The 21,939-nt window shown below is 30.9% G+C and overlaps 1 protein-coding gene across 1 annotated transcript in view; it reads left to right on the top strand.

The window, feature by feature from the left end:
* LOC114940764 (acyl-CoA Delta-9 desaturase-like) overlaps positions 1 to 19,865 on the top strand; it is a 29,645-nt gene extending 9,780 nt beyond the window's left edge. Inside the window, exons 2-6 of the mRNA XM_085485163.1 lie at positions 16,611 to 16,816; positions 16,936 to 17,066; positions 17,195 to 17,398; positions 17,497 to 17,681; positions 19,414 to 19,865. Coding sequence (XP_085341289.1) covers positions 16,627 to 16,816; positions 16,936 to 17,066; positions 17,195 to 17,398; positions 17,497 to 17,681; positions 19,414 to 19,657 — 954 coding nt within the window. The 5' untranslated portion in view covers positions 16,611 to 16,626 and the 3' untranslated portion in view covers positions 19,658 to 19,865. The remainder of the gene's footprint in view (positions 1 to 16,610; positions 16,817 to 16,935; positions 17,067 to 17,194; positions 17,399 to 17,496; positions 17,682 to 19,413) is intronic.
* Positions 19,866 to 21,939: the final 2,074 nt, after the last annotated feature.

Genomic DNA, 21,939 nt, shown 5'->3' with positions numbered 1-21,939 from the left:
ACTAAATATTCTTAATATTATAATTATTATATTATACAGTTAAATTATATTGTATAAAAAAAAAAATTTTTTTCGATCAGTTTTTTACAGTAATGTAAAAACACTGTTTTTATATAACATTTTTTCACATGGTGCGTGGACTTGGCGCCACTTTTTAATTCTTTTTAATAGGTAAAAACATGTGCTATTGAGTTGTTATCATATGCTAACGGGACCCTCCCAATTTCTTATACAAATCGATTTCGTACAACATTTATTATAAAAAGTTATAAAAGTAGCATGATCAACAAGAGAATGGTTTTTACGAAATATTTTATAAAGATATCAGGGAATCAATTGACCAATACTGGCTAAGGTGAATAATCTTTTATTGAAAAAGACGCAACGTTTCGACCCCGAATTGGATCCTCTTCAGGCTACAAATTAAATTATAAATCTCAGTAAAAAATGACAATACAAAACAAATACGGAAAATCATAAATATAAGTGTTAAAAAAATATCTGTTACAAGAAAGTGGTAAAAACTAAATGATCATAATGTCAATTTCCTGTCTACGATTAGAACATGACAAGATATCAATAATAAATTTGGGGTTGAAACGTTGCGTCTTTTTCAATAAAAGATTATTCACCTTAGCCAGTATTGGTCAATTGATTCTCTGATATCTTTATTTCAATATTTCAATTGGCAATCGGATTATTTTTTGGAAATATTTTATATTTAAATTTATACTTAAATAATAATTTAAGTTTGACATAATTTTACATAAACGAAATATCGTTTTTCATTGATCTTACATTAATAATTTTATGCACAAAAAAACAAAGGAATAAATGGATGTAAAGAAACATAATTGTTTGCAAGAAAAAGTATGAGCAGCTAATTATAAACTGTGTTGTCCAATAATATGAAAATAAAGTAATAACAAATAACTGCTAAAAATGAATTTGTTATATTATACATACGTTATTATACGGATATTTTATATAAATCTTTTATTACATATTTTACGCATAATTAATAAGAATGCAGAATTATTTTGCGATCTGGAGGCAATTTTTCGAGTATAAGAGTATCTTCTGCAGAGTGTATCTGACCGGTATTAATTCTATTTTAAATAAAATTAGTAATTAGCTCTGTTAAATTAATAATTGTAAACAAAGAAGGGCTATAAGAGCTATTAAACATAACAAGTTGTCAGTTAATATTAAAAAATATAACAAAACTTCATTTGAACGTAGCAAGAAATAAATAAGAAGTGATCATTTATTCGCATTTTAACGAAATAATATATACATAAGAAATACACATTAGAGCGAACGTTTCGGCTGACATTTCGAGCTTTCCTCAGCGCAATACAAATATTATATAAATTGAAATGTAATATTGAACATTAAAGACGGCAATCAACGATGTCAAGATAATAAAAAGTCAGTTTTTTGTCTCATTACATATGCTTCTAAATAAGTCATCGCGTGTGACAAGTGCAAATTTTTGATACATACTGAGATCGAGCGACAGTGCCATGTAATCACTGTGTATAGGCCTCCTGATTTATTGGTCAAGGGAGATATCTTGATTGAATCGTCATATTGAAATGTTGTTAGACATTAAATGGAGATCTAAATAAATAATATTCAATTATTCACTATACTTTTGAAAAATAACATGCACTGTACACTCACTCAAATAAAATTGGCGATTATTTAATAGAAGTTACAAGTATCAGACGCGAGATCTCATAGACACAATTTTTTCAAAAACAAAAGTTTACTAAAGACAGAACGTCTTTACCGTCTCAACTCCCAATCACAAATGAGGCAGTAACTCGGTGTTTCACCTTTATTATACATATCAAGGTCTGTTTGCAAACCCTGGCAATTTTGGTAAAGAATCTATAATATTATTGTATATATCAGGCAAAAATTCAGTGTCGTTTTGTAGATTCAATCCATTAGTTTGTCTTTTTATATATAACATTTCCGATATAAGTCTTTTATTGTAAAATGGTTCTTTATCTAAAATTATTACCTCATCCCAATCAAATTCATGAGAGAACTCTAATCTATGATCAGTAACAACTGATTTATTGGAACACTTTCTGTTAATATTTTTTTTATGTTCAGTTATCCTAGTATTCAGTTTTCTGCTAGTTTGACCCACATATGAGGCATCACAGTTTTTACAGTTAATTTTATAAACTACATTCGTATTCGCTCCTTTAGGTATTTTGTCTTTGTGTGTTTTAATAAATTTACCTAATTTATTCATGCTCATGTAGGAGAGTCTAGTATCGACTCTTTTTGTAATACCTATCAATTGTTCAGTAGCCTTTGGTAAGTAAGGCACAGTAAAAAACAAATGAAAATCCTTCGACTGATTTTGACTGTTGTTGTTAACATTACTTCTAGTATAAAAAAGAGTTTTGAGTCTATCGTTAATAGTGTCAAAAATGAATTTTACCAGGTAATTATTATTTATTAAGATGTTAATAATCAATTCTATATTATCCTGGTGAAATGAAGGATGAGATAATAAAATTACCCTATCAATCAGACCGATGATCGTTCCTCTTTTTTGACACATAGGGTGTTGTGAAAGAAAATTCAAGTATCTTCCAGAAAACGTCGGCTTTCTAAACCAATCACATGTAATTTTATTATCTTTTGATATTAACTTGATGTCCAAAAAACTCAAACTATGGTTTTTTTCTTTTTCCATTGTGAATTGAATACGCGGGTGTAGCGAATTGAAAGTGTTTAACGTATGTTCAATATATTTATTAGGTACTGACAAAATAAGGTCGTCGACATATCTGTGGAAAAAAACCGGTTTATAGTTAAGTAGGTTCAGAGCTTTAGATTCCAAATCTTGTAATACTATATCAGCGACTATGGGAGAAAGAGGGGAGCCCATCGGAGTTCCATAGGTTTGTTTGTATATGGTGTTATTAAAAGTAAAAAATGTAGAGTTTAATATTAAACTAATGCCATTTAGAAACTCTGATTTATTAAGACTGCAATTGTCAGAGATGAAATGCCATCTCTCAGATAAACCTTCCAATACTAAGTCTATCGGTATATTAGTAAAGAGTGACACAACATCCAATGAAATCAAACTCGAGTTATTTTCTAATTGTAATGTAGAAAATTTTTCTACCAATTTAAAGCTGTTTTCTGTATGGCTACTCGCTTTTGGAATACTTTTTATTAATATTTTGTGTAAAAAAACCGCTAAATTATATAATGGTGTATCAATAGACGAGACGATAATCCTATAGGGGCAATTGATTTTATGCACTTTTGGTAATCCGTAGGCTCTAGGAAGATTACCATCACTACATGATAAATATTTATAAGTATTAAATGATATAAAATCTTTCTTTTTCCATCTCACTAAGAGATCACGGAGATTGGAAACTATACTATTCGTAGGGTCTTTTTTTAACAAAATATAAGTATCTCTATCTTTAAAAATGTTTTCAACCTCCTCTATATATTTGTCCCTATCTAATGCCACCGTGATATTTCCCTTGTCAGCTTTTGTTATAAGAAGATTAGGGTTTTCGTCCAAGAATTTTTTAGTGTTTTCACTTAATTCTAATAATATTTTGTTAAAACCATTGTCCGGATATCGGTATAGATTAATCGAATTCACAACATTCCTAGATTTTTCTCTGACAAAAACTCTTTTATCAGAAGGAAGTTTTTTACTACGATACCGAACAATATAATTAGTCTGCTTCAATTAGGTGAAAACTTCAGTCTCCCTAATAATAACAAAGTACAATTAACCATGGATTTCATAAAATATTTTGAAAATAATATTAAAAAACTTCCTCCTGATAAAAGAGTTTTTGTCAGAGAAAAATCTAGGAATGTTGTGAATTCGATTAATCTATACCGATATCCGGACAATGGTTTTAACAAAATATTATTAGAATTAAGTGAAAACACTAAAAAATTCTTGGACGAAAACCCTAATCTTCTTATAACAAAAGCTGACAAGGGAAATATCACGGTGGCATTAGATAGGGACAAATATATAGAGGAGGTTGAAAACATTTTTAAAGATAGAGATACTTATATTTTGTTAAAAAAAGACCCTACGAATAGTATAGTTTCCAATCTCCGTGATCTCTTAGTGAGATGGAAAAAGAAAGATTTTATATCATTTAATACTTATAAATATTTATCATGTAGTGATGATAATCTTCCTAGAGCCTACGGATTACCAAAAGTGCATAAAATCAATTGCCCCTATAGGATTATCGTCTCGTCTATTGATACACCATTATATAATTTAGCGGTTTTTTTACACAAAATATTAATAAAAAGTATTCCAAAAGCGAGTAGCCATACAGAAAACAGCTTTAAATTGGTAGAAAAATTTTCTACATTACAATTAGAAAATAACTCGAGTTTGATTTCATTGGATGTTGTGTCACTCTTTACTAATATACCGATAGACTTAGTATTGGAAGGTTTATCTGAGAGATGGCATTTCATCTCTGACAATTGCAGTCTTAATAAATCAGAGTTTCTAAATGGCATTAGTTTAATATTAAACTCTACATTTTTTACTTTTAATAACACCATATACAAACAAACCTATGGAACTCCGATGGGCTCCCCTCTTTCTCCCATAGTCGCTGATATAGTATTACAAGATTTGGAATCTAAAGCTCTGAACCTACTTAACTATAAACCGGTTTTTTTCCACAGATATGTCGACGACCTTATTTTGTCAGTACCTAATAAATATATTGAACATACGTTAAACACTTTCAATTCGCTACACCCGCGTATTCAATTCACAATGGAAAAAGAAAAAAACCATAGTTTGAGTTTTTTGGACATCAAGTTAATATCAAAAGATAATAAAATTACATGTGATTGGTTTAGAAAGCCGACGTTTTCTGGAAGATACTTGAATTTTCTTTCACAACACCCTATGTGTCAAAAAAGAGGAACGATCATCGGTCTGATTGATAGGGTAATTTTATTATCTCATCCTTCATTTCACCAGGATAATATAGAATTGATTATTAACATCTTAATAAATAATAATTACCTGGTAAAATTCATTTTTGACACTATTAACGATAGACTCAAAACTCTTTTTTATACTAGAAGTAATGTTAACAACAACAGTCAAAATCAGTCGAAGGATTTTCATTTGTTTTTTACTGTGCCTTACTTACCAAAGGCTACTGAACAATTGATAGGTATTACAAAAAGAGTCGATACTAGACTCTCCTACATGAGCATGAATAAATTAGGTAAATTTATTAAAACACACAAAGACAAAATACCTAAAGGAGCGAATACGAATGTAGTTTATAAAATTAACTGTAAAAACTGTGATGCCTCATATGTGGGTCAAACTAGCAGAAAACTGAATACTAGGATAACTGAACATAAAAAACATATTAACAGAAAGTGTTCCAATAAATCAGTTGTTACTGATCATAGATTAGAGTTCTCTCATGAATTTGATTGGGTTGAGGTAATAATTTTAGATAAAGAACCATTTTACAATAAAAGACTTATATCAGAAATGTTATATATAAAAAGACAAACTAATGGATTGAATCTACAAAACGACACTAAATTTTTGCCTGATATATACAATAATATTATAGATTCTTTACCAAAATTGCCAGGGTTTGCAAACAGACCTTGATATGTATAATAAAGGTGAAACACCGAGTTACTGCCTCATTTGTGATTGGGAGTTGAGACGGTAAAGACGTTCTGTCTTTAGTAAACTTTTGTTTTTGAAAAAATTGTGTCTATGAGATCTCGCGTCTGATACTTGTAACTTCTATTAAATAATCGCCAATTTTATTTGAGTGAGTGTACAGTGCATGTTATTTTTCAAAAGTATAGTGAATAATTGAATATTATTTATTTAGATCTCCATTTAATGTCTAACAACATTTCAATATGACGATTCAATCAAGATATTTCCCTTGACCAATAAATCAGGAGGCCTATACACAGTGATTACATGGCACTGTCGCTCGATCTCAGTATGTATCAAAAATTTGCACTTGTCACACGCGATGACTTATTTAGAAACATATGTAATGAGACAAAAAACTGACTTTTTATTATCTTGACATCGTTGATTGCCGTCTTTAATGTTCAATATTACATTTCAATTTATATAATATTTGTATTGCGTTGAGGAAGGCTCGAAATGTCAGCCGAAACGTTCGCTCTAATGTGTATTTCTTATGTATATATTATTTCGTTAAAATGCGAATAAATGATCACTTCTTATTTATTTCTTGCTACGTTCAAATGAAGTTTTGTTATATTTTTTAATATTAACTGACAACTTGTTATGTTTAATAGCTCTTATAGCCCTTCTTTGTTTACAATTATTAATTCTATTTTGTGTGTAACTCTTAAAGAGAGACATGTGTAACAGTAGAAGTGGGAGAAATGATTTTTAACAAAACCAGAATGTTTTCAGGAATTTAAAAGACAATTTCTTAAGTATAAGAGATGTTTTCAGATTAATGTATCAAAATTTTATGTATTATATTCTATGCTATATTACATTGCTATATTATATTGCTATATTATTCTGCGTATTTATATTGTATTTATATGAATTTTTAATATTTGCTCCAGGAATGTCTCAAACTTTAATCAGCTTCAAGAGACATGGTAGTGTATCGTGCCAAACATTTCCACATGATTTTTTTATTTACACATGAGTTTGCAACTTTCCACGCGAAGCGAGATTCAATCCAAACTTGCGTTTAGTTTTTTGATAGTAGAACCTCCCACAGGGCGGTATCCACTGTGTTTACGCATACACCTTCCACACGCCGTAAGGTTCTACATTAGTCCATATAATTATGATAATAAAAGATCGATTTCTCTAAAACAATAAGCAACTTTGACCATTCTTACTTTTGTTCTAAATGATTCATTTAACAATAATTTATAGTCAAATCTGTGGGCCATAGACATCGTAGTCCTCTCCCGATCGGGGCTGAGTTGATCAACACTGTATCCGATTAGCTGTGTCTGATCGGGACTGTATCAGATTGAGATTGTGTCTGATAGCAATTGTATGCGTCCAATCAGTACCATGTTTGAAAGGATTGTGTCCAATCGGAACTATGTTCAATCGAAACTGTGTCATTTTGAGACTGTGTCCGATTGGGAAATATTATCGTGTTCAATTGATACTGTGACAGTCGGAACTCACTCAAATTTTGATCAGTTGAAACGTTTGCCACAAGATTGCACCAGTGACTAGTGATGCTTCGTGATTATCGTGTTCATGTCATACATGGTGCGTTCACAAAGTTTCAAGACTGATTTTTTCCTGAGTAGGAGAAGGCGCGCAGACCGGTTCCACCGACAGGGTAAAGTAGTTGGGGGTGTCAGCTAACCGACCGTTCAGCGGCAATTGCCTCCGAGACGCTGGAGTAAGCAGATCGCTAGTGGCGTAAGTGTGTGTCAGTGACCCCTGTCGAAAACTCAGAGAGTCGAAAATGCAGCGTCATTTAGAGCAGCGTTATTTGATAAAGTTCTGTGCGAAACTGAACAAAACCGCTACAGAGACTTTTGGTATGATTCAAGAGGCCTATAAAGAAGAAGCCATGTCACGTGCAATGGTTTTCATGTGGCACAACAGGCTCAAAGATGGCCGCGAGGACGTTGACGACGATGACCGCGCTGGGAGACTTTCAACAAGCCGCACTCATGAAAATTTGGTGAAAGTGCGTGAAAAACGACGGTCAGTATTTAAAAGTTCACGGACTTTCACCAAATTTTTATGAGTTCGGCTTGTTGAAGGTCTCCCAGCGCGGTCATCGTCGTCCACGTCCTCGCGGCCATCTTTGAGCCTCTTGTGCCCCATGAAAACCATTGCACGTGACATGGCTTCTTCTTTATAGGCACTAGCGATCTGCTTACTTCAGCGTCTCGGAGGCAATTGCCGCTGAACGGTCGGTTAGCTGACACCCCCAACTACTTTACCCTGTCGGTGGAACCGTTCTGCGCGCCTTCCCCTACTCAGGAAAAAATCAGTCTTAAAACTTTGTGAACGCACCATGTATGTCACATATAAGTAATATAAGTCAAAATAAGTAATATAAGTAATATAATTGTATTTGTATGTCATTATGTTGCGCGGGATTCGTTAGCACATGGTGCAATAGCGCACAGCCTGATAGCACACGTCAAATTAAAAATAATTCCCGATAGCCCACATCCCTTTAATACGCATCCCGATAACACACAAGAAAATTAAACATAGTCCCGATAGCGCACATTATATATTTTATTTTTCTCGATAATACGCCAATCGCGTTTTTTTTCCGCACGAGGAGCACTACCGGAACGTGTGCTGTCAAAAAAAGACGCGTTTCTTTTTCCGATAGCGCACGAGATGTGCTACCGAGACGTGTGCTAACGAGAAGAGACGCGTTTCTTTTCTCAATAGCACACGAGGTGCGCTACCAGGACGTGTGCTAACAAGGAAAGACGCGTTTCTTTTTGCACGAGGTGCGCTATCAATTTTAAAAATCGTAGTTAAACTTGCAAAACCATGTGGAACCTCGCTTCGCGTTAAAAAATAATCTTTAAAAACTGATCTTTAAAAAAAAGGTAAAAAAGTGCCTAGTATAGGCTCACCAGTAGTCAAAATTTATCCATTGCAAATTCATGTAGAATTCTATGAAAAATTAACCATTGCAAACTCATGTAGAATCCTATAATTAACCATTGCAAATCCATGTAGAATCGTACTACAAAAATAATGATATCAAAAAATAAAAATAATAAAAATTACAAGTAAAAGTAGAAACTTGTATTAGTGGAAAATTAAAATTGCAAATCTATATAGAGTCGTATAAAGAATCAATAAAAAATAAAAAAGTGTTAGTAAAAAATTTGGCGTGCTGCTATAGTATATTGTGTTACAAGTACGGAAAGTGGGCTATTGGTCACGAGTGCGCGTTTACCAGCACGAGTAGACAATAGTCAACTTCCGTACGTGCAACACATTGTATTTTATATTACACGTGCATGCAAAGTAGCACTTTTCATAAGCGATTTCTGTACGCAAAATAACGATTTGCCAACATCTACCTACAAAATATTCCATACGTCATATTCAAAGTCTTATCTCACGGAAAAACCGTGGGCAATAACTTATTGCCTACGAGTATCAAGCCTTGTTCAAGAATATCAACGTCATCTTGCAGCGCACATACAAAACAACTGGCAAAACTATCGCCACTCAGCGCTCTCCCAACACGCACCTAACCCTATCTGCTATTCATATATCAGTCTACTGCGTAAATCAGGTACAGAAATCAGGTACTCAAGTGCCACTTTGAATATACTTGTAATACAAAATAGTATGTGTGTCACGTACGGAAGTTGGCTATTGTCTACTCGTGACTAATAGCCAACTTTTCGTACTTGTAACACAAATAACTATTGTAGTACGATTCTACGTAAGTACAATTCTCCATGGGTTTACAATGGATAAATTTTGACTACTGGTGAACCCATACTAGGCGCCTTCTTTACCTTTTTTAAAGATCAGTTTTTAAAGATTATGTCATTTTTGTATTTATTATATACTTATGAAAGAAATAATAAGATAGTAGCGTTACAAGAAAATAATTATTATATATGTATGTATATACTATGTATAAATTAATATTTTTTTGTATTACACTACTATCCTACTATTTCTTTCATAAATATATATAATTGTAAATATACCCAAGTAACAAAATGACGTCATACTAACGGCCAATTTTAGTCACGAAACGATCAATGAGACGTCCTAGTTAGGTCCTATGAGACCCGAAAATGATGTCGAAATGTCACATTCATGAGACGTCATTTTCTGACGACTTATTGATGTCATTTTGACGTCTTTTGACATCATTTTGATGTCTTATTGACGGTATAATATGACGAATATAAGACTTAAATTCTAGTTTTGAGACTTTCGCGGCTATTGGAATCATCAATGCAGAAGGTTTTCGAATGGATGCCGTGTGGTTTAACAGCGTAATGCCAACATTTCGCAAACGTTGCAGTTTGCATCTTCAGGGCTGAGAGCTCCGATATTGAACTTTCTTGGGTTGTGATCCTTATATATATTGAATATGGGTTGTTAGTTTTATCTCTCTATATAATGATAAAGATTAAAAAGGAGGGAAAAAGAATTAAAAAAATATTAACAAACTATCACTATCAAAAAGAATGTTTGGGGAAAAAGAATTAAAAAGATATTAACAAACTATCACTATCAAAAAAAATGTTTGTTAATATCTTTTTAATTCTTTTTCCCTTCTTTTTAATCTTTATCATTATAGAAAGATGAAACTAACAAGCTATCACTATCAAAAAGATGATTTGTTAATATCTTTTTAATTCTTTTTCTCTTCTTTTTAATCTTTATCATTATAGAGAGATGAAACTAACAATCCATATTCAATATATATAAGGATCACAACCCAAGAAAGCTCAATATCGGAGCTCTCAGCCCTAGAGATGCAAACTGCAACGTTTGCGAAACGTCGGCATTACGCTGTTAAACCATGCGGCGGATGCCGGAGCGTTGGCCGAACTCCGACGGGTTAGCGCCCTCATCTAAACGGAACTAAAATTGTCGATAATTACCGACAATTTTAATTTTGCTATTATCGGCAGTTTCCATATATTAAAAATTTACATGGATGTAAAAAAAAAACAATTTTATTGTGTTTAACATATTATATTTTTTTAGACAACATAATATATTTTTACTGTTGAATCATCTCGCACACGCGTTTTTATCTAAGCGTGTCAATGACAGTAAAACATACATACATAATTGTGTCTATCTTTATCACATAGTTTGAACACAATAATATTATATATATATATATATTTTTGCTTATATATTTACATGCAATTCTTATATATATATAATATATATATCATTCACATGTGTATGTATGAATATAATTACTTAACATTTACATGTGTGTGTATGAATATATTTACTGAGCATGCACATGTGTGTGTATAAATATATTTACTGAGTGTCCTAAATAATACGTTATAATTTTTTATTTCTAAAAGTATAATTTTTAGAAAATAATGCTGCAAATAAAAGTTCCAGTATTTCAACAGAGATATACATACTTTGATGTTACAGAAATGTTTGTTGTAGAAGGCAATTTTCAATATCATTAGTCAACTTGATTATTTGATATTGATTAGTCTAATAATAAGTATTGATGTAAATTGATTCCTTGTAACATATTCTGCATACAGGGTAAAAATCAATACTTGAACGGTTTACGAGATATTTTACATAATCTAACATTATATATATATATATATATATATATATATATATATATATATAGGAAGAATAGAGATGTAATAAATATGTACCGGGTTTTTCAATAAGCGTTACAAATTTTTATCACTAAAAATGTTTGTAGAAAAAAATGTTTCAAATAAAAGTTTTAATATCTCAAGGGAGGCATAGTTGATGTCATAGAAATGTTTGTAAGAAGCAATTTTTAAGCTTATTTATTCAGTTAATTTAATTATTTTATATATAATTATTCTAACTGTTTATGTAAATAGATTTTTTGTAATATTCTGCATAAAAATATAAGAAAATGTAGCCAAGAATTGAACAGTTTCCGAGATATTTCACATAATCTGATATATTTTTAATATAAAATACAAAATATCTCGTAAAATATTTAGTTTTCAATAGTCTTGCTTTTATGTACGCTCCTGCGCTCCTGCATGTATAGAATAATTAGACGAAACAATTGGTATAAACAACAAAAATGTTGTTTTTACAAAAAAATATATTGTATATAGCTGCATGTAGCAAATTGTATATTTTTTTTACTGTGTATCTTTTTTTATTTGTCTATAATTATTTTATACATAAAAGTATTATCAAACACTAAATATTTTATTTACGAAATATTTTTTATTTTTTATATCAAAATATGTTAGATTATGTAAAATATCTCGTAAACCGTTCAATTATTGACTTCCCAAGTAGAACAAAAAGTCACGATAGTGTCAAAATGATGTCATTTTGACTTTAAAATGTCAAATTTATATCAAGCCTTTCTGCGATGACGTTAAAATGACGTCATTGTGGCCTGCATGGATATAGAGGGCGTTAAAAACTCTAGAAATCGAAAGTGACGCCATACAATTGTTATATTTATTTTGACACGTGTGCACGTATACTACGCACAAAGCAAGCGTGAACAAATCCAGAAGAGGACGAATGGTCTGTTTTCATTAGTGGTGTGATTGTTTGGCGGTTTAATTGTGCCTGGAAACACGAAGGAAATGAATTCATTAAAGATATTTATAATTGCTAATTAATATTAACCTCTTGATTTTTAAAGTTTTATAGTTAAAATATTAGAGAATTGTGTAGAACAAATTTATTATTTTTTAAGATTTTTAAAATAATATTTGTTAGATCTTACATACCTTATATTAACATCGTTGATGGAATAAAGTTCCTTGCGTTGGAATAATATATATGTGTCGGCTGACGCACTTTCTTTATAAAGATAGAGGAAAATGATCATATAGTTTGACATGAGAAAAATCCAACAAAGAGGTTAAAATAAAGCTGAGGAGTGAATATTTATGTTCATCTGAATAATATTTCTCTTTTTATATATGTATATGTATTGTTGTATTGTCATGTTGTGATAATATTTCTATTTATTTAAAATTTTTTTACTTTCATATTGTGTTTTGTTGTACTGTCATATTTATATTATATATAGTACTGTTGCGATATTATCTTATTTATTAAATTTGCAGACTTTTATGTTATCACATATACACATTTAGGTATATATAATATATTCTCTTAAATTTATTTATTGTATGTAAAGCAAAATATGAAACGCAAGCTGCATGCTTCATCTGTGAAAGAGGTCAGAAAGCGTCTTAAGACCGAAGAAGTAAGACAGACTTTGACACAAGTTAATGATGCGTTAGAAATTTTTGAACTAGAAGGTCATAATCAACATTCATGTGATAATTTATCAATTCATTCAGAAGAGAATCAAAACAACTTTTTTTTAAATATCGAGAATAAAATGGGCCCCTCCATCGCCCATTCGCGTGAGAACGCAGCCACAAAATGTTTTTTTTTTTTCGTTTCTCCGATTATAGCAAACATTTGCATTTAGGCGTCTTTTTGCAACAATATGTATTGGAATATAACAAACTGTGGCGATAAATGCCACAAACATATTAAAATATATATAAAATAGAATTTACACGAGATAAAAATATATTACAAGCGACGTGTGTTAAGAATATCGCGACCGGGGACACAAAATAATAAATAAACAAATAGGTGACTAACATGACGAAGGTAGATTTCGATTTCCGAACATAATAAAAAGCGAAAGTTCTTCAAAATAATAGATAGGCTAATCACCTAAAAATAAAAATAAGGTCGTGGAAAAATGGAGAGAAGCAAGACAATGCGCGGCCTCGAAAGGCAGATAGAATTTGACTCGCGTTCGCGATACACAATTTTCCTCGGTGGAGAGTAAAGAGTTTATATTCTTTGTGTGACTCGAATAAACGGAGTAAAAGACAATATACTGTATAACACCTAATAATTATTCCGTCTAAGATATTCTCTCCCGATTCGCGATATTGGCAGAACATTAATTATCGAACTAAGACACGCGCACCCAAAAAACTATTGATTTGATAATTTTTTATTATTTAGGAAAAGGTGACACTTTTTGAATACTAACTTTAGAATCCATCGTATCTAAGAATAATTCCACCGATTTTTTAAAATCGATAATAAAATATCTTTGTTTAAATAACCAGAACGCACATGCAAATTGTTCTGAAAGAAGATATTTTTAGAAGCAACTAGCAGACAAATATATCGTCTCTGGTAAATATATTTGTTTAAATAACCAGAACGCACATGCAAATCGTTTTGAGAGAAGATATTTTAGAAACAATTAGCAGGCAAATATATCGTCTCTGATATAAAATATCTTTTTCCAAAGCGCACATGCAAATCGTTCTGGGAGAAGATATTTTTAAAAGCAACTAGCAGACGAATATATCATCTCTGGTATAAAATACCTTTTTTTAAATAACGAAAACGCACATGCAAATCAGTTTTGGGAGAAGATATTTTAAAAGCAACTAGCAGACGAATGGATCGTCTTTGGTATGAAACATTTTTTTTTGTTACTACTGCAACTTTATAACTATTATTACTACTATTGTACTATTGTAACGACTATTTAATACTACTATAATATTTCTATTACTAATAACTATTTAAAATAAGCAAGTGACTGCTTTATGTTTCAGAAATTGTTATTTTTCAAAATTATATATATATATATATATATTTATTTATGTAAAAAAATTTTATAAAAATTGAACCCCATAAATTTTGAATAAGAATGAGGGGTGTATCATTAGAATATCGCAAAAAATGTATAGATGGAGAAAATCTTGAAAATTTCAAAATCATGTTTATTTTTAGAATGATCTCAAGAATACAAATATGTTTCATTGTAGACATCAGTTGCAGGACACCCTATAAATACATACATATATACATACATACATACATTTATATATACATATATATACAATATATATGTATGTATTATGTATGTACGTATATACAGGGTATAATGAATAATCGGATATTATTTATTTAGATCTTAATTTAATGTTTAACAACATTTCATTATGAGGATACAATCAAGATATCTCCCTTGACCAGTAAATCAGGAAGTCCATACTCATAAGTGATCGCATGGTACGGTCGCTCGAACTCAGTATGTATCAGTAATGGTGGTTGTCATACACGATGACTTGTTTAGCAACATATATAACAAGACAAAAAACTGACTTTATATATTTATTATTTTGACATTGTTAATTACCGTCTTTAATGTTTAAGTTAAGAGTTTAAACACGGCTCTGTAATATAAATATAAATTTAAAGTGTAAGACAGGCAATAAGAGCCAATCGCGGCAGACAGTGCGTTATCCCAACAAAACTAAATTTTTTTGTTAGAATTAAATATCTATGCACAAGGCACCAAATTTTACTTGGTCACGGCCAAGATTTAAAATATGGAATAATCGGGTTCGATTCCCGATTCAGCGACTTTCGGATCTATTATTTTCTCTTGCATTTTATTTATTTATTTCCGTAGGGGGGTTAAAGGATTATTGAAATTAAATTTCAAAAATGAGATTATTTCATATTTTAAATCTTGGCCGTGACCAAGTAAAATTTGGTGCCTTGTGCATAGATATTTAATTCTAACAAAAAAATTTAGTTTTGTTGGGATAACGCACTGTCTTCCGCCATTGGCTCTTATTGCCTGTCTTACACTTTAAATTTAATGTTTAATATTACAATTCAATTTATAATTAAATCATTTGCATTGCGCTGAAGAAGGCTTGAAATGTCAGCCGAAACGTTCGCATAAATGTTTATTTCTTATGTATTTATTATTTAATTTAAATGAATTTTATTAATAACATTTGACACTGTATTATGTTTAATAGCTCTTATAGCCCTTCTTTGTTTACAATTATTATATTTTTAGATTATAAATTTAATTATTTTTATTTATGTAATGCAGATTATTTTTAAAAAATTATATATACGTATGCATGTATAAGAGAATGCAATGTAGAAAAGAGAGAAGAGCCAGAGAGATAGAAACAGGAACACAGAGAGACAGATAGATCAATAGATAGATAAATAGATAGATAGATTGATCGATAAGTAGATCGATAGATAGTTCGATAGATAGGCAGATAGCTAAATAAATCGATAGGTATGTATATATATATATATATATATATATATATATATATTTCTTTATAAACATTTTCTACGCATACATACGCATACATATATACATACATATATGCATGGATATAAAGAAATATACTAATCTTTTCATTCAGCCTTTCTTGAAGGAAACTATGTTGACAAAGAGGCAGACGTTTTGCGTTATATTATTTTATGTATGAGAGAGACGAAGATAATATGACTATCTGTCCTTGTCTAACTGCACGATTGCAGTTTTCTCTATCGCGACATTGCGCAATTACTTTTCTGCTCTGTTTTATTCCTAAATGTCATTTCGCACATACACATGTAAATGAAATATTTCCCAATCGAGATCTTTTTTATTAGACTTTTAAACTTATTTCTGCAAGTTCACTAATATTCCTTTATGCAATTTTTTGGAGGAAGCGATCTTATTTTGTACGTATAAATTATGAAACTTTTATACAAGCAAATATTGTTATGACGTGACGCGAGAAGCAAAAAAAACTCGTATATAAAAATTTTTTGTCTTTTTATCACAAATTCAGACCGCTGCCTCCTTTATTATTGTATTAACTTTAATCGTAAATTATAATGCTAACGAGTAAAAATTATATGATAAAACATTATACAATGTTAAGAATTATTATGTGTTGCAGACTATTATTACGAAATTTATATAGAAGCTGCACTTTTTACTATTAAACACAATTTTTTACAGTTTGACATTCAATATAATGAAAAATTTTGTAATGAAATTTAAAGAGACTGTAAATAACGAAATATTGACAAAAGAATCACATAAGGTTAATTATGAAATGAAAATTGTTTGGAAAAATGTGATTATTTTCACTTATATTCATCTTTCCATCCTTTACGGATTATATCTGTTTGCCTTTTACGCCAAACTGTGGACGATTATCTGGTGTATGTTTTTTATTTATTTGTTATTATTCCATAAGATTTTAAACTACATTGCACATATTCAATACAATAATAAAAATAAAATACATATATGTTATCGAATAATTATTTGTAATTTATAGTTTATATTATTGCTGTTCTTTCGGGTTTTGGCATTACTGCTGGCGCTCATAGATTATGGTGTCATCGGTCTTATAAAGCGAAATGGCCACTGAGACTCATTCTTGTAATTCTCAATGCTGCTGCTCTCCAAGTAAGTTTATTGTTAATGTTTTTCTTCTCGTTCAAGTGTATTGTAAACTTTTGTTAGCTATTATTTAGAGTTCTACATTTTATTTCTGTTTTTGTGGTATTCAAATTTTATTAAGCTATAATTTTTAGGATAACATTTTCGTGTGGGTTAGAGATCATAGAACGCATCATAAATTCACTGACACTGATGCGGATCCGTATAATGCGCGTAGAGGATTTTTTTTCTCGCATATCGGATGGCTTATGGTTCATAAACATTCGGACGTCATTATCAAGGGTGCTACAATTGACATGAGTGATATAGAACAAGACCCCCTCGTGGTCTTTCAAAGAAAGTACGACAGGCATAACTTATTTTTACGGAACCAAATGAAGCATTGTTCGTTTGACTTTATATATTGATATTATTTTTTTTATTCATACTTTTTTTTAAATGGTATTCATATTTGGTAGTACTCTGTTGCTTTATCATACCAATATTGGTACCTTGGTTGGCATGGAATGAGAGTTTCTGGTATGCATGGCACATGTCCGTGTGCAGATATGGTTTAAATTTAAATTTTACTTGGGCGGTGAATTCTGTGGCTCACTTATGGGGTGAAAAACCATATAATAAGTATGCATTTGTGCAGTATATGTGACTTATTATGTACAAATATATATGTATATATATCTATTTATTTAAAATTAGTGAATCGTATTTATAATAATTCACATCATATCGATGCTTAAAAATTACATAGGCACACAAAAAAACAAAAGTGGTATGTCCGAAAAACTAGATTCCCTACGCCTTGGTTTTTTGGTCCTCTGAATCCAAATCCGTTTAACTCCATCAAGTCCCAGTTTTTTATAATCTCAAAAAATATGAAATTTTGGGGTAAATTCGACTTTATATGAAGAAATCATTTAACTTTTGGCTGAAATTTAATGGAAACGTTATGCCGATGATATATGTCGGTGTACTGAACTATCATGCCTATTTATACTAAAGATATTTTGCATACCTTCTTGAAATACGAGATCACAGCAAGAAGGAAGCTATATTTACCGTAAGTAGCGCTCTCTCTTGCTCTCAAACGTTCTGTGTAAAGGCATTCGTTTTTTTCACTTTCTCGCTCTTTGTAGTATATCTCTTTTCACTGTCCAGTAATAGTCAGCCATCATATTTACATTCCACCTTCCTTGATATCGACATTCCATTTTTCTGATATCTTGATGGAATCGTTTTTCTTGCTCTTCGCTATAATCACCGAGATTTTCTGAGAACCAATCGAGATGCGAATCCAAGAAATGTATCTTCAAATTCATCAGACATCCTAATTCCTTAAAGTTTTCAATCATTTTTCCCACCAATTCCTTATAATCTGGATTTCTGTGATTTCTTAAAAAATTTCCGACAACGTTTTTGAAATTAAACCATGCTTTTTTTTGACATCATTCATTTTTGTAGCAAAGATCCCATCTTTTAACAATGTATGAATCTGAGGGCCGTTGTATATTCCTTCCTTCAATTTAGCGTCAGAGATGTTAGGAAACGTTTGTCCTATGTAGCGAAAACAATCACCTTCTTTGTTTAAAGCATTTACGTATTGCTTCATTAAACCAAGTTTTATATGGAGAGGCGGAAGTAAAACTTTTGATTTGTCAATCAACGATTTCTTGATTATCTTCATGGATCCAGGTTTCATTGTGTTCCTTTCTGGCCATATTTTTATCCTCTTTTAGAGCAGTTGTCATCGCCCGTACTGTTCATCATGTCAGCAGATTCAGTACCCAAGTAGCAAACTAATGTCACCAAAAAAACGTCAAAATGATGTCATTTTGCTACCTGGGTAGTTTCTATCCGAACATGACTTCATCATGTAATGGATGCAAGAAGTATTCAACTTCTTATAGATCGGAAAAATAAGTAAACATAAACACAAGATCATTGTGTTTTTTACGGCACGAAGACAATCGATGGTCCATTTTTTATTCATCGCATCCAAATAAAGAGTGCACTATTTACAGTAAATATAGCTTCCTTCTTGCTGTGATCTCGTATTTCAAGAAGGTATGCAAAGTATCTCATAGTATAAATAGGTATGATAGTTCAATACACCAATATATATTATCGGCATAACGTTTCCATTAAATTTCAGCTGAGAGTTGAATGATTTTTCCATATAAAGTCGAATTTACCCCGAAATTTCATATATTTTGAGGTTATAAAAAATTGGGATCTGATGGAGTTAAACGGACCTCGGATTTTGATTCAGAGCACCAACAAACCAAGGAGTAGGGGGGTCTCTCGGACATACCACTTTTGTTTTTTTGTGTAACAGTGTTATTATTATATTATATAGATCAATCAGCTCTACCGACAATATTGCAGTTTCTATCATGGCTCTTGGCGAAGGCTGGCACAATTATCATCACATTTTCCCTTGGGATTACAAAACAGCGGAATTTGGAAATTATGGGTTAAATTTTACCACAGCATTTATCGACTTCTTTGTTTATTTAGGTTTAGCTTACGATTTAAAAACTGCATCCGCCGACATGATAAAAAAACGTTCTCTTCAAAGCAATGAAAATAAGAGTTACTAACTAATCGTGCAAAATTAAAGGATCCCTCGACTGTCTATATTAGTAACAAAATTACGATTTTCATATTTCTAGTCTTTTGTTGCATTAATTTGACAAAATTAAAAATCCTTCTTCAAGATTGCAATACATATCAACGATCCCAAGAAACTCCAATTTTATATGAAAAACGAGAAATGAATACGAAATTACAGTTTTTCTTATCTATTTATATCTTAGTATGGCGTTTCGAATTGCAAATAAACTGTCAACTCATAATGTGTTTTATGATTTCCACGTTAGATCCGCATTGATCCTCTTTTCTACCTCTTAGCTTCTTTTTCTTCTCCATCACCTTCCATTTTTGTTCCTCTTTCTCCAATTCTATCATCACTATCTCCCTTTCGCCATCTTTTTCTCCAGCCCTTCCGCTCTCCTCTTCATTCCTTTTATATTTTCTTTTAACTCCTTCTCTTCTCTCCATTTTTCCATTTGCTCTCTGTAGTCTCTTCTTAGCTTCTCCATCTCTCCTCTTATCCTTTCCTCCTGCTTTTTTATTTCCTTATTCAATTTCCCCATCATCTCTTTCACTTCCTGTCACATATCTTGAATTAGTCTCTTTATCTCCCTTTCCTCATCCCTTCCTTTCTCTGGTGATCTCACTATTTTATTATTTTTTTAAAAGCCTTCACGCCCTCCTTTCTGTGCTCTTTTCCTCCAGCTCCCTTTTTCTTTTCAATAAATTCTCTATACTTTCTAAGCTACCACTTCTTTCTTTTCTTTTTTTACCGTTCACTCCTTCCTCCCCACACAGCACATGTAGATTAGGAAAATGTTCTGAGAATATCGTTAATGTATATTGAGTATATTCTAAGAATATTCGAAATATGTACTACGATATCAAGTATATACTGAGAAAGTTCCTATGTCTCACTAGTTTGTTTCTCAGTACATACTGAAAATATCTTATAGTATATTCTGAGAATATTTTTAGTAAATTATAAGATATTACACATATAAAAAGCTAATAAGAACAGAAATAATATCACGGTTATAAAAACTAGTTTATTACATTTAATTAATATGTACTGATATAAACAATAAAGTTTAAATTAATCTAAAATTATAAAAATAAACTCGAAAGTTAAAACAAATGAGAAAGCAAACGTTTCAATCCAATTTTTCGGATCTTCTTCAGCGCAGTACAAAAAGCAAAATTAAAATCACCAAAGTCTAAATATTTTTAACGTATAAACGTCTAATAAACATATTTAAACGCGGTTACATCAGTAAACGAAATAAAACGTCGTAAGATTAACATTAATATGACTCTCACTGAGCCATCATATTTACGTTACTGTGAGAAGCGATCCTCTCTAGTTTTCTGACTACGAGGTTGGCAGGTGTTAAAATATAAAATATTAATCGCATCCTATTAATCAAAATAATTTTCTCATTACACCTCACTAATTATAATATCCAAAATCAAGTGCGTTATAAAACAATAATCTAACACATGGTATAAAAAATGCTAATAAAAACTTACATATATTTATGATGTGACAATATTTTAATTGTAACAGTAACAAAAGTGACGCTAGTGTAATCCTCATGTCAGTAGAACGGCTCAGAGGAAACTGAAGCTCAGTTGGAAACGAAAAGTGACAAACAATTATAATCATTTTGTATTTGTTATTTAATCTTAGAGTTTAGGTAGTCTCTCTATAGCTTCGATATAAATATCAGATAGATTTTCAGTATTAGTCTGTAGAGTGAGACTATTATTTTGTCTTTTTATGTATATCATTTCTGATACTGATCTTTTTCCGTAATATATTTCTTTATCTGAAATATTAATGTTCTCCCAATCAAATTCATGATTAAAATTAACGCGGTGGTCCGTTATTACTGATTTAGTATTAATATTTCTAACTATGTGTTTATTATGTTCAGAAATTCTTGTGGTCAGTCTTCTACTAGTCTGGCCCACGTAAGAAGCGTCGTAGTTTGAACAATTAATTTTGTAAACTAATGAATACAGACTTTAGCCGCACGTGTAAGAATAAGATTTTTATTTTCTTTTAAGAAATTTTTAGTAATGTGATTTAAATGTGAAAGCGTATTATTTGCTTCATTCGTAGGATAAGAATAAGTCAAAATAGATTTTATCACATTACTTGTTCGATTTCTTATAATTGTACGTTCTCTAACCGGTAATTTTCTAATATTATTTTCAATGTTCTTAACAAACTCAATCGTTAAATTAGTTCTGTTGTCAAAAAGTAAACTAAAATTACTCCCCAACT

This window comes from Nylanderia fulva, unplaced genomic scaffold, assembly GCF_048542155.1.
Source record: "Nylanderia fulva isolate GAGA-0341 unplaced genomic scaffold, ASM4854215v1 Scaffold347, whole genome shotgun sequence".
Lineage (NCBI taxonomy): Eukaryota > Metazoa > Arthropoda > Insecta > Hymenoptera > Formicidae > Nylanderia > Nylanderia fulva.
The sequence above is the reverse complement of the archived record's forward strand: the minus strand, read 5'-3'. Positions and strand labels throughout refer to the sequence as shown.